General features: G+C 45.0%; 1 protein-coding gene across 4 annotated transcripts in view; it reads left to right on the top strand.

The window, feature by feature from the left end:
• TTC28 (tetratricopeptide repeat domain 28) overlaps positions 1–12,397 on the top strand; it is a 115,090-nt gene that overhangs the window by 27,551 nt on the left and 75,142 nt on the right. The window contains exon 1 of one of the 4 annotated variants that reach the window (XM_027652426.1): positions 26–156. The exons of the other annotated variants lie outside the window; for them this stretch is intronic. Coding sequence (XP_027508227.1) covers positions 130–156 — 27 coding nt within the window. The 5' untranslated portion in view covers positions 26–129. Of the gene's footprint in view, positions 1–25; positions 157–12,397 lie in introns of those variants that run through there. 4 annotated transcript variants of the gene reach the window in all.

The raw sequence follows: 12,397 nt of genomic DNA, 5'->3' as shown, positions 1-12,397 counted from the left end.
CCGGCTGCTGTCCCGCGGGGCGCGGCGCGGGCCTGGCGGCGGGGCCGGGCAGTATGACCGCGGGCTGCGGCCCCGCTGCGCCCGCCGCCCCAGCGCCACCTTGATGCTGCGCGTCCCCGCTCTACAAATATGATGAAATGGCAGCCCCGGAAGAAGGTGAGTGCGGGGAGGGGCCGCCCGGGCTCGGCCCGGCTGCGCTCCCGCTCCTCCCGCCCCGGCGGGGCCGCCGCGGGAGGTGCCGCGAGTGCTCCGTGCCCCGGGCGGTGCTTGGGCCGTGCCCCGACACGGCCGCGGGGCCGGCGCTGCGCGGGACCCGCTCCGGGCGGTGCGGCCGCGGGGTCTGTGCGGGGTCGCGGCGTTCGACGCCGCGCAGGACCCTCTTCCAAGGCGCTTGGCAGTGCGCTTTATGGATATTCTTAGAAGGGAGAACCCAGCACAGCGAGTGCGCTGTGCCGCCCCTCCGCGGCAGTGACCCCTTGCTCCTGGCAGCTGTGGACTATTAAACTTTTTATTTTCTTTTTTTTTTCCCTTTGGTTTTTTTTTTTTTCTTTTGGAAAAGCCTGCTTGAACCAGCAGGGCTCCTTCTGTAGCATGATGTGTGATACTGTGTTTTACATCAGGGAAGAAATAGAAATCATATGTGAAAGGCATGAGAGCGTCTCTGGCTGTAAGTGTGAGACACGAATAAGCGGTTTGAGACCGTCCTGGCTGGAGAGTGTGTTGTGCCATTGCTGTTCCGGGTGATCCGTCAGGCTTTGTGTAACTGGTACCTCATCTCTTTTCAGCTGGTCTGAAGCTGTTGCTTCAGTTTTTTTCGAGTAGGCGGTTGTGCCCAGTGAGAGGCGTTCTTATTTCAAGCCCTTGTCTCTTAAGCAGGATAAACAGATGACAGTCAAGCTCGGTGGGAGCATCGGTGCGTTTTTCAGGCCCCTTTGTGCCTCCTTTCAAACTGGATTTAAGATTTCTACAAGCTATAGATTTTTAAATGTCTGTTTTTACTATTTTCAAGTGAGTATGCAGTCACTCCTGTGGTTACGGCTGTGGAAACCCCTCCAGGCCATGGTTACAGCTGTATCGACTGAACCACTGAAATATTATTCTTGGCTGTTGGCTGGACTCCTCGGCTCTGGAAGATTCTGTTCAGAGTGTCAGGATTCACTCTGCAGCATTGGCTCACTCGCTTATGCTTAAATCACCATGTCAGAAGGTTACTTTTTTTCCTCTGCGTTATTGTCAGTGTCCAAACTGAGTTGATTTGGGGCAAACAAATTTGGTTGTGTAGAGGGTACACGAGACAGCTGAACTTGTCTGAACTGTCAGGCATCTTACTAGTCTGAGCAAAAAATAATTCCTGCTCCTGCTGTGATGAGATGGAAACTATGTTCATGTTGGACTAGGCTGTGTTTTCAGCTGTAGTCCCAGTGAATCTCAGCAGAGGTTATTTTGTCCATGCTGCCAGCAGCCTCACGTGAGCGCGGCTGGGATTTCTGCTCTCCCAGTGCCGTTTTGGTGCTGCACAGAGCAGCCTCAGGAAAGGGGCTTGTGCAGACTGCACGGGAGGCTCTGCTGCCCCAGGTCTGAGGAGCACAGAAAATGAGTCCTGTAGCCCCTGGTACTGCTGGTCCTTTGTTAAAATTACTTCTGAGAAATCATTTGCTTGTCTCGTTCTTGTTAAAATACCCAAATACAAGAGCTGAACCTGTGTGCTGCTTCACTGAATCAGGAGTCTCCTTTGGTTTATTTATGCCCTCTTGCTTTACCCACGTTTTTTGCTCATTGAGACATTTTTGATTTTACAACTGTGAAACTGTGCTGTATAGCATCTCCTGCAGTTTATTAGTCCTGTGTGTAACCCTGGAGTAAGCTCCTTTGTGTGGTGATTCCCAGATACAGCTATTGCCTGGAATGTTTAAGACATTCTCCTGCCTTCAGCCGGTGAAAAAACGAATTTGCTTGTGACTGAAATATTTTTGTTCTGTTGTAAACCATGTGCATTTTTAAGTTTAGAAAATGACTGTTGTGTACTAATTTTCTTTCACTGAAGTCCAGGTAGACGCATCTACAGCCTTTCTTTCCTGCATCTGCTAGGCAGGTAACTTTGTGGTTGGTCAGCCAGGACCTACCTTTCCTAAACCCATACTGGCCGGGCCTGATCCCCTGGTTGTCCTGCACATGCTGTGTGATGGCATTCAAGGTGATCTGTTCCGTGACCTTCCCTGCCACTGAGGGCAGGTGACAGGCCTGTGTTTCCCTGGAACTACATCTTTTCCCTTACCATAACCTCTTTTTGAAGCTTTCTTTGGCTCCAGGGTGTGGTTTGCTGGCAGGACCACGTGTGCTGCCCCCATGGGATGCTGGTTTAGGCAGCTTCCTCATCAGTGAAATGGTGCTTTTTGCAGGATCCCGTTGCCCCAGAGTCACCTCTGGCTGCTCTGACCCACCACTGACTAGGATTTGCTGCAGCCTCTGCACTGAGGGGAGAAGATGGTTTGCATGGTGGTGTGGTCCTGTTTGCTAATGCAGAATAGTGATTCTGTGAATAATAATAAAAAAAGCCATTATACTTGTGAGTGCATATGGGGTGGGGGAGTTCAGGTGAGAGCACTGCTTTCCAAACTGTTCAAGCTAACAAGTTGTATAAAGCGGTGCTTCACGTTCATGGAATGTACCTTGTTTGTTATGCAGGAACAGTGTGGGAAATTCTGCCTGCTTGAGCCTGATAACAACTGGTTTAGATACTAAAAAAATTGCATATAGGAGTCATGTGCTACTCAGTTCTGATGACTAAATGCTGGACAAAAACTGAACTGACCGACTCTGTTGGGTGCAGACATCGTGAAGGATTCAATAAATCATGAATAACAACGCAATGCTGAGCTGCAGTATGTATACCTTTGTTTGTGACTCCCACAGATTAGGCATATTTACCAAGACCATTTCAGTAAGAAGATTCATTCATGTGTAGCCCCTCTGTATACAGATAGCTTCTTCAGTTTTCCTGCAGTACGGAAGAAAATATGCTCTTAGAAAATTCATGCAAATCCCATTCTCTCTCTGCCATAACTTATTCCTTTGAAGATCTGTATTGGCTTTTTGGAATCTGGATCTATACTTTTATCACAGAATCAGAGAATATGCTGAGATGGAAGGGATCCACAAGAATCATCAAGTCCAACTCATGGCCCTGCACAGGACCATCCCCTGGAGTCACAGTATGTGCCTGAGAGAACTGTCTAAATGCTACTTGAACTCTGGTACAATATGCCCAAGTCCTCTGTTAGGATGTACATGTTAGTACATGCTCAAGACTGGAACAGTGCATTTCAACTTGGTCACTGTCATTTTTTTTAAGAAGTGTAGCACTGCGTTCCAAAAGCTCAGATTTTTTTTTATTCTTTTAGGTTTCCTTTTAATCTGTAACTGTTGTGCCACCATTCCTGGTGCCATCTATCCTTGCTGCTGCTGAATCTGGGCACACACATCCCCTTCTGCATGGGAGAGGAGCAGTTTTCTCCCGATGCCATTCAGAACTGAAGTAGAGTTAAATGGAAAGGTTTGGGTTCCTGGGATAACCTCTGTTATTCACTAGAAAAAATGAAATAGCTTTTCGTGGCCTTTTTCTTGTCAGTAGTTGTGTTTGTGTGGCTATTACAAGGAAACGCTGTTGGGAGTCTGTGATGGCTGCAATCTGTATTGTATCGTGGGTAAAATGTCACAGGCTATAGAGTTCTTTTCCATAGGGAATGGAATAGGTTGGCCCCTGGATGGGCTGGGGATGTAAAGTCACCTTTTCCCCTCTGTGTTGTGGAGTGGAATGAGTTGTGCTGTGGAAAAGGACTGGGAAATGCTTGCAAGATGGTGATAATTTCTGCAAAGGAGAATAAGCTTGGCTGACCCCGGGATCCCTCCTTGGGCAGATTGGCAGGTGAGGGACGGTGGTGGGATCAGTTACTGACATGGTAAGTGCTCTGATTTTTTCTAAGCTGGAAAATCAGACCTGTTTTGCAGAATTCTGTTCATACTAGGTGAAAATAAGCAAATTGACTTTTTTTTTTAAATATTTTTCCCCTTCTGTTTTCTTCCCTCCTTCCCCACCCTTGCTTCTTTCCCCCACTTTTATAATTGGCAGTTATCAGAGAAGCATTCACGAGAAGCTTTCCTATTATATTTCTTAACAGACTTCTAGAATCTAAATCTACTCTCTTATATGCTTAAATAAACAGAAGTGGATAGTATTCCTGACCTGCTAAATATTGTAGATCTTTTCCATTTAAGGCAATAGAGTCCTTGGCTCTGGAATGATGTTAAGCCTGAATTCCTAGTGATCTGAGCTGGCAGTCTGTCATTCTGCCAGTGATGGACCACTGTCCTGCCTTCCTCTAACAGTGATTGAAATGAAGAAGCTTCTTCCAGAGCTGCTGGGCCTCAGGAAATGAGAGCTCTGTGGCTTACCTAGCTGCAGTCACAGGACTTTGCTGTTTGGAATTCTCAGGATAAACGTTATCTCTGAACCATTGTGGCTGTGTCTGCAAGAGGCAGGCTTGCCAAGGACTCCTGAGGCCTGCGACCTTGTAGTGGTTTTTTTGTTTGTTTGGTTGGTTGGTTTGGTTTTGTTTGTTACTTTTGAAGGAGAAAGCCTTGAGAAGAAGGGAGATGCTGCTGCTGTAGGAGCAGGAGGCACCCTGCAAGAGGATGTAGAGGACACTGAGAGCCTCTCCCTGGAGGTGCACAGGGCAGATGAGAGACGTTGGATACAACTCTGAATATAGGAAATTCTGACTAGGTACAAGAAGAAAATGTTTTACCATCAAGATTACCAAATGTTGGAACAAGGTTGTATCTAACTTCAACGCATTACTAACAAAGTTATTGCTGCTTAAACTTATATTTTTTTTCATTTATACCATTTAGTAGCCTGTGTCGCGTGAGTATACCCTTTGTTCAGCAGGGATTAAAAACTGCTGTGGCCCCTGGATGCTTCAGTGGAGAATGGGTGAGAGGAAAAGAACAACTGGAACTGTGTTCTCTTTGGGAAATGTTTTGTGCAGCAGTAAATGAGACTTGAAAGAGCACAGAATAGCAAAACAAAAGATTAATATTCAGCCATTGATTTTTGTTATGTTGTTGATTCATATAGTTGTTCTTTTGTGATGTGATGTGAGGATGAGCCATGAAAGGGATTGGTGATCTCTGTTTGCACAGGAGGTGAGAGCATGAGGGCACCTCTTGGAGGGGAGAGCTGGCTGGGTGGGAACAGGGCTGGCAGGGTTGATTTGGGTATTTCCTGACCCAGTAGAAAAATCTGTGATGTCTTGATCGGTCTTGCCCTGTTTCCTACAAATTTCTGGGATGAAATGAGGAATTTCTAGCTGCAGTGCATTATCCAAGGTTTTTCATATCTTATAGAGTTTCTGCGTCTTCTCTTCACATACTTTCAGTCTCACAGGTGTAGTAAGATATGTGACACCTGCTTGGAGTTGCAGGCTCTTTTTCTATACTGTGTACAGCAACTTTTGAAGGGACAGTCCCCCAGAAGATTGTCATTTTGTTTTTCGCTACCAGATTACTGTTGCGTTTTGTCATCTCTAGTACTTGTGCTTCAGGGTCTCCTGCTGTAAAGATGACTGACTTCCACCTGTCTGTGAGCATTTAGAGTTTCAACACGCTGAACACCCTTTGATAATACTGTTTAACTGTTGAGCATGAGCTCTGATAAGCTTGCTTTGAAACCCCATGTTCTGCAGTGCCTGGAAGATGCTGTGCTGTGAGCAAGCTTGGCCTGTCACTGGTGGCTCAGGTACTGCAGAAGATCAGTGAACATTGTGCTCTATCTTGTCATGAGCTTGGAGCAGAGTCGGTTTTGCTGTAATGCTGGAAGGCTAAATAGGGGTATTATATGGCAACAGAGATGTGCAGGGGTAGCAGCAGTGCAGTTGACTCTGTTCCCGTAGTTGGTCACAAATATGTGGGATTGTACATGTTTGCTTACAAAAAACGGTGAATAACTGACATTACATGTTCTTGACAGACATTTTCCTTATGCACAAGAGCAACAAATGCAAAGATTAGTATTTTGTAACCCTGGTATTTTGTTTGAATTTTACAGTTTTTGCAAATACTGCAGCAGCTGTTGCCATACTTGTCCTTACTGCCTGAAAAGAATGCACATCCAGATGCTGTCTTAGAGCCTTTGATTCACTGAGCAGAATGAACTGTATGTCCAATGCAGTGTTATAACTGATGTTCCTTTGACGTAATCTTTGGATGTGATCTATTCCTCCTCTTCTCTGCATGCTCTTCTAAAAATCTGTATCTTTTAGGCTTTCATAATAACCTAGTGATGGGGTCATCAGGTAGGGATTAGTGATTCTTGTTACTGTTATCAAAGATAGATTTATATTCTGACAGCATGGAACTGTGAGTTAATCAGTGGGATGGCAGCATACTATTCACCAGGAAACAGTTCCTCCTCTGGTTCATGAACAGAGCATTTGATAGGAATACTCTTTGCAGGAAGTGCTGTACTGGAGAATTTCAGTGTAGGAGATAATTACTTGTAATTATGGAAATTTCTGCAAGGGAAATCGTCCTAATTTTTTCCTGTTAAGAAGTGGAATTGCTCTCGTTGCAATATTTGAATCCTTTTAGGAGATTAATGCAATCTTCCTTCATTACTGTGTATGGGCCTTGTAACCTTGTGGTATACCTAAAATCATCCCTTCAGCCCTGCTCATCTGTTTGAATTTCTACTAAAACTTCGTTTGGTTTAGAAGAAAATCCATGATGTGCACAAAACTTCTCTTAAACCGGGTCTGTTATTTCAAGAGCTGACAAAAGAGGTTAAGAATGAACCTGAAGCTAGATGTGGGTGAAGGTGAAAGAAGAGGATGTGATACTTAGCTAAAGGTGAGAACTTATTCCTTATAGCAGAGGTGCACGATGTGCACATTATATATGTTCTGGTAATTGTGGATGCTGAGTCCAAGCAAAATCTCCAAGTGTGGTTTGTGTGCAGGGTGTGTAGGAAGCCTTTTCCATGTAGGGAAAACTGAAGAAGATCATAATAAAATAAACAAATGGGACAAGGAAAGGTTAGGACTAGAGTGTCTTTTCTAGAACAGTGCAACATGTTTCTCCCCTGCTTGGAGAGACTGTGAAACTGCTCTGCCTGCTTGTGAAATCTGAGGTCACTGGGATGTGATCAGGTGCTCAGGTTCATACAGCTGCCTCTGAGCAAGGCTGACATCTTGGCTTGGCACTGTTACAGAGCTACTGTTTATGTGAAGGCTGGTGTCCATCCTCGTGTGCAGAGCCACCTTGGGGTCAGATTGGCTTTGTAGGCATTGCTCTGCATGGTTTATCATCCTGATGTATTTGTATATATTTCTTCAGATTTCTGTATTTGGATCGAACACTGGAAAATAATTTCATGATTTGGAGTCTTTCTGACAAGTTTCAATGTCACTTCTCAGTGTTAACGTGGGAAAAAAGAAGTCCTCAGCTGCCAAATGACATTAGTGCTTTTTAGCGTATTTGTAACATTCTTCGTTTAAGCAGAAATTTATCTCCTCTCTGGTAAATGAACCCTTGTAATAGGGATTCCTGGGTCAATTTGTAAGAACAGCAGCAGCTTCTATAACTGAGTATACTGAACTGGAACTTGGAATATTGGTTTGACAGGAACAACTAAATCTAACAAAATACAGGCAAAGTGAAATCGTGCAGTTCCCTTGATACACTTTGTGTGGACTGGTTCAGCCATTGGTGTTTGGGAAGGAGAGCTCACCTGTGGAGGAATGGGAAGGGATTCTCTATATGTGGTGAACACAGTGGTCCAAAGGTAGGCCAGAGAAATGCCTAGCACAGGGTAGTGGCAGAAGCCCAGCATGGCTGGATTTTTTGCGGAGATGCTGGTTTTAAAAGGTTTGGAGTAATGAATAGAGAAATATTCTCTGATTGCTTTCTCCTGTGCTGAGACAACCAGGGCTTTATAAATAATAGAATACCTGGCTGGGTCATCAGTTTAATTGGAATCATCTCGGAGACCACTGCTCTTTGGTTAGCCACAGTTAAAAGTGGCAGCAGCATTCCTCCTGGGATATTTATTAAAGCTCTGTGGGTTGTGCTGTCAGTGTAGCTCAGGTTCGTTGCCCAAAGGCTCAGCTGCCTGGCCCCAGCTGCTCCCCAGTCCTGCCCTGCTCATCCCGGGGCGGGCACTGTGCTCCTGCTGCTCTGTGGATCCAGTGGCTGTGCTGCTTGGGTGTGGCCCTTGGAAAACATATTTGATTTCAGGGGGCTCAGCTCCTTGGGATCTCACTGTACTCTGAGCCTTAGTGTTACTGCTGTGATAGGGTTTTTTTTGACAGTGAGTAGTAAGTTATGTTATCAAAAAAATGGTTTTTTTCCATTATATGGAAATGCAGCTCTTCCTGTCAGAGCTACTTATTGTTTCTTTTATTCTTATTTTTATTATTTAGTAGCTTAGTACATTTAATGGAGTAAATGAGGATTGTGAGATGAACCTAAGTGTGACAACTTACTGCAAACAATGGTTAGTTATGTGCCTATCCTGGGAGCACGAACAATTTAGTGCCTTCAGCTATTTTAATAACCCAGATCTAGGCTTGTTTAGCTTCTTGCCTGCTGTATACTAAATGGGAACAAAATTACACAACTGAGATGGGAATGTTTATGGTATAGTCTAGCCTGAAACACTGGAATCAGAATTTAGTTTTGTGGGTTTATTTGCAAATTATTTCTGTCCTTTTAAAGGAAAATAGTTTGTAAAAGCACTTTTTGTGGTTAGCGTACAAGTTGGTGAATCTTTCCTGGGCACAGGCTGCTGCTGGACCTGCCGTGGAGCAGCAGAGCAGTTGGGTGTTACCCTGCTGGGTCGAGCTGAGCTGGAGCTGATGCCTCAGGAGCCATGAAGGTGCCCCTGCTGGGGATGGCCAAGTGCTGGCTGGGCCCAAAGGGCTGTTTATGTCTCCCTGGAAAGCCGAAGGGGTTAAGGCAGAGACACTCTGACACGGAGCCAGGGCAGAGCCAGGCTGGGAGGGAGAGGCTTTGCTGCTATGCTGTATGGGGAGACTCAAGGGCAGAGTCCCTCAGTGGCCAAATGTGGGGTGGCTGTGGGCCTGCTCGGCGGAGATCTGTGTCTGCCACAGCCCTGGGCACACACGGTGCCCAGAGGAGGCAGCTCAAGGCACATATGGTGCCCAGAGGAGACAGGTTCTGCAGCCTGGGCTTGGTGATGTCTGGAGTAGGCTGAGAAGCCGAGAGTAACACCTTGTGCGGGGCTCGGTGCTCGAGGTGCTTCTCGGCCAGCGCTCTGGTGCAGGGCCCAAAGGGATTGTGCAGCTCTGGGAGCTGCTGCCTCCTTAGATTGAGATGCCTTGTATTTGTAAAGAAGCATGCCAAAATACATTCTGAACTAAACAGCCGTCAGAGGGATAAAACTGTCTGATCTGCTGGTAAAGCATGTTGGTTTTCTTTTAGATTTTTTTATTATTATTATTTTTATTTGTACTCTGCCATTTTTGTTTTCTGTTATGATTATCTTGGAACCTACCAGCTGACCATATCAGCTCACCTACCTTGAAACCCAAAACTGGAATAGAGGGAAAGGCAATTCCATTGATACTCTGCCAAATATGCACATTTCCCTGACAAACCTGCTATGTTGTGACTTCCTTCAGCAAACACCATTAAGACAGGCTGTCCATGCGCTTCCCATATGGATGGCTGCAAGGGGCTAGTAATTCTACCTTCTCTTAAAGTGGAATCACACCTAAGCAATCATGAATTAACCTCCATAAAACATTCTAGTATTTTTATTCTTAAGTGGCAGGAAGGAGGGACTTAGAAGGCTGATACATAAAATATCCAGCTGTGTTATTCATGTTAATTAGGCCTTTACAGAGACTCTTATGACTTGGCATCATCCCATTTTCCATAGAAATGTTACTCTGTTATGGTTGGAGAGCCCTTTCCTTAATTTCTGTGTTCTGAATATTAGCTCTTGCTCGGATGCAGACCCATGCCAAGGATATCTCAGCAGAGAAGCCCCTTTACCAGTTTCTCACAACGTGGAATGTAAACCACATCTTATTCCCTCCCCAGACTTGCTAGAAATTCTTCCCTGTGAGGGTGGTGAGGCCCCTGGCATAGGTTGCCCAGAGAAGCTGTGGCTGCCCCATCCCTGGAAGTGTCCAAGACCAGGCTGGACGAGGTTTGGAGCAACCTGGTCTAATGGAAGGTGTTCCTGCCCGTGGCAGGGGATGAAACGAGATGAACTTTAAGTTCCCTAACCAACCCAAGGCAGTCTGTGTTTCTATGAACAGTTTCCTTCAAGCATAAGAGTGCAGTCCCTCGGTCTTGGAGGTCTTATTTTGGACAGCAGTCCATGCAGATTATTTTGGACATCAAAGTACCCTGCAGATTACCTTTGATGCTGGGAGCACTAGCTTCTTGTTAGCATAGCTGCTGCTCTTGAAAAGTCTGGGAGTGAGATTTGTTTGATGTAGAAAGAGTTGAGAAATTATTTTGAAGTAATGTTTAACTTCTGTCTGGGATTTTCTAAGATCAGATCAATGCAACTGAGATTTCAGATCAATGCAGCTGAGATTAAAGAAAGGAAGAAAACATCTTTCTTTCAGGAAGTAGCTACTACAGTAAATATTCCTATCCAGCTCCACTTTTCTTCATCATGCCACCAGTTATTAGAAACACTGTAAAGAATAGATTTCTTAAGTTGTATGAAAAGCAGGTTGAGCTGTAGAATATTTTGCAGTGAAGAAATGTGCTTGAAAGTGAGCCAGAAGCTGTCATTTCCCTTTTCATCCATTAAAAAGTACATTAACACTGTCAATCAGCAAGCTTCAAAGGTTAGGCAAATATGGTCAGTATCTGCCAATAAAATCAAAGATTTAACACATCTCGGTATCAAAGTTAGAATAAAGAGAGAAATTTGCAATATGGGCATAAGCCCCAGCTGTGGTTCAGCTCTGGTGACTCCAAGTGAGTCCGTGATCCTTTGAAGAACGCAGTGTTCCCACTGTTGGAGCAGCGCGGCGCTGGGGGGGAAGGCCAGTGCTCCCGGCTGCCTGCGTGTTCCTGTCCTGGGCAAGGGTGGGAATGCCAGCTGTGGAAATTAGCAAAATCTGTCAGCACTTGGTCACAGGGTGTCCCAGTCGTAATGCATCTGATTGGGTGCTGATGAGTGGCGTGAGTACAGGTGTCACTTTTTTATGTTTTTCTTATGCATTAATTCTGTCCTTTGTGTTGCTGGCAGAAGTTAAAAACGTTTTGTGGGTTCTCTTTTCTTGCAGTAGCAGCAAAGTCGGCCCAGCAGTCCAGCCTGAAACTCAGCTAAGTTAGCAGAAATAATTCCCATCATCCTCAGCAGCTGTTGGGTCTGGGCCTGCCCAACCGTTTTATGCCAGGACTGATGAAGACATTAGTGTTGAATGGTATATGTTATTTTTCTGACACTGTAGGTTAAGCTTAGGACCTTGTCAAACATTGTTTTTACCAACTTTTAAGAAGCAGGTGTGTGTGTGTTTGTGGTTTGTTGGGTTTTTTAATAGACCCCCTTAGAAGTCCTCAGTATGGAAATGTCTGTTTTCCTTCATTTGCCTCTCCCTCATTACTTTTTAAGAAACCAGTGTCTTGTGAGAGTTTTAGAATAACAGAAATTTTGTACAGTTCAGTAATTCAGAAGAGCTCACTTGATGTTCCGCTACAGGATGATACATGAACTTGGGAAGACAATATTCTGACAATTATAACTTAGATAGTTAAGGCAGAAGGGATGGGCAGAGTATCCTGTACCTTAGTTTCAAGGATAGTTACTGTGTTGATTGCTGGGTCCTGTTTGTTCACTGCTGAGGAAAAAGGGAAGATTTGAAGCCTGTTTTAACACTTTAGCTTTGCTCTCTCTGCAGCTGACTGGATATTGCAGCAAGAATGTTGGAGCTCTTGCACCCTTGTTTTTATGGGAAGGTGGTTCCTGAACCCAACGATCTCCATATTGTACGTTACTCAAACTTCCTATGAGCTAAACAAGAACTTCTGGGGTATCCGTGATTCTTTAGTGGTTCTGAATGTTTGCAGTGACTTTGAGGGTGTGCTGGTGGTTCAGGATGGCCAGTCTTGCCACCTGGGTCAGGGAGCTCTGGAGAGCTGCACCTTTTTTTGACTCTTTTCCCATTTTGGCTTTGAAGCTGGATTTTTTCAGTTGTCCTCCTTGGGGAATAAGACATCTAGCTCTTATGAAATCAGACTGTAAACATGCTGCAGCACTGTGACTTATAAGCAATTCAGCTGTTTTAAATGTAAATGGTGTAGGATTATATACTTGATTTGTTATAGCTTCCTAATTCTGCTTGCCTCAGCA

This window comes from Corapipo altera, unplaced genomic scaffold (genome assembly GCF_003945725.1).
Source record: "Corapipo altera isolate COAL_440 unplaced genomic scaffold, ASM394572v1 67, whole genome shotgun sequence".
Classification (NCBI taxonomy): Eukaryota; Metazoa; Chordata; class Aves; order Passeriformes; family Pipridae; genus Corapipo; species Corapipo altera.
The sequence above is the reverse complement of the archived record's forward strand: the minus strand, read 5'-3'. Positions and strand labels throughout refer to the sequence as shown.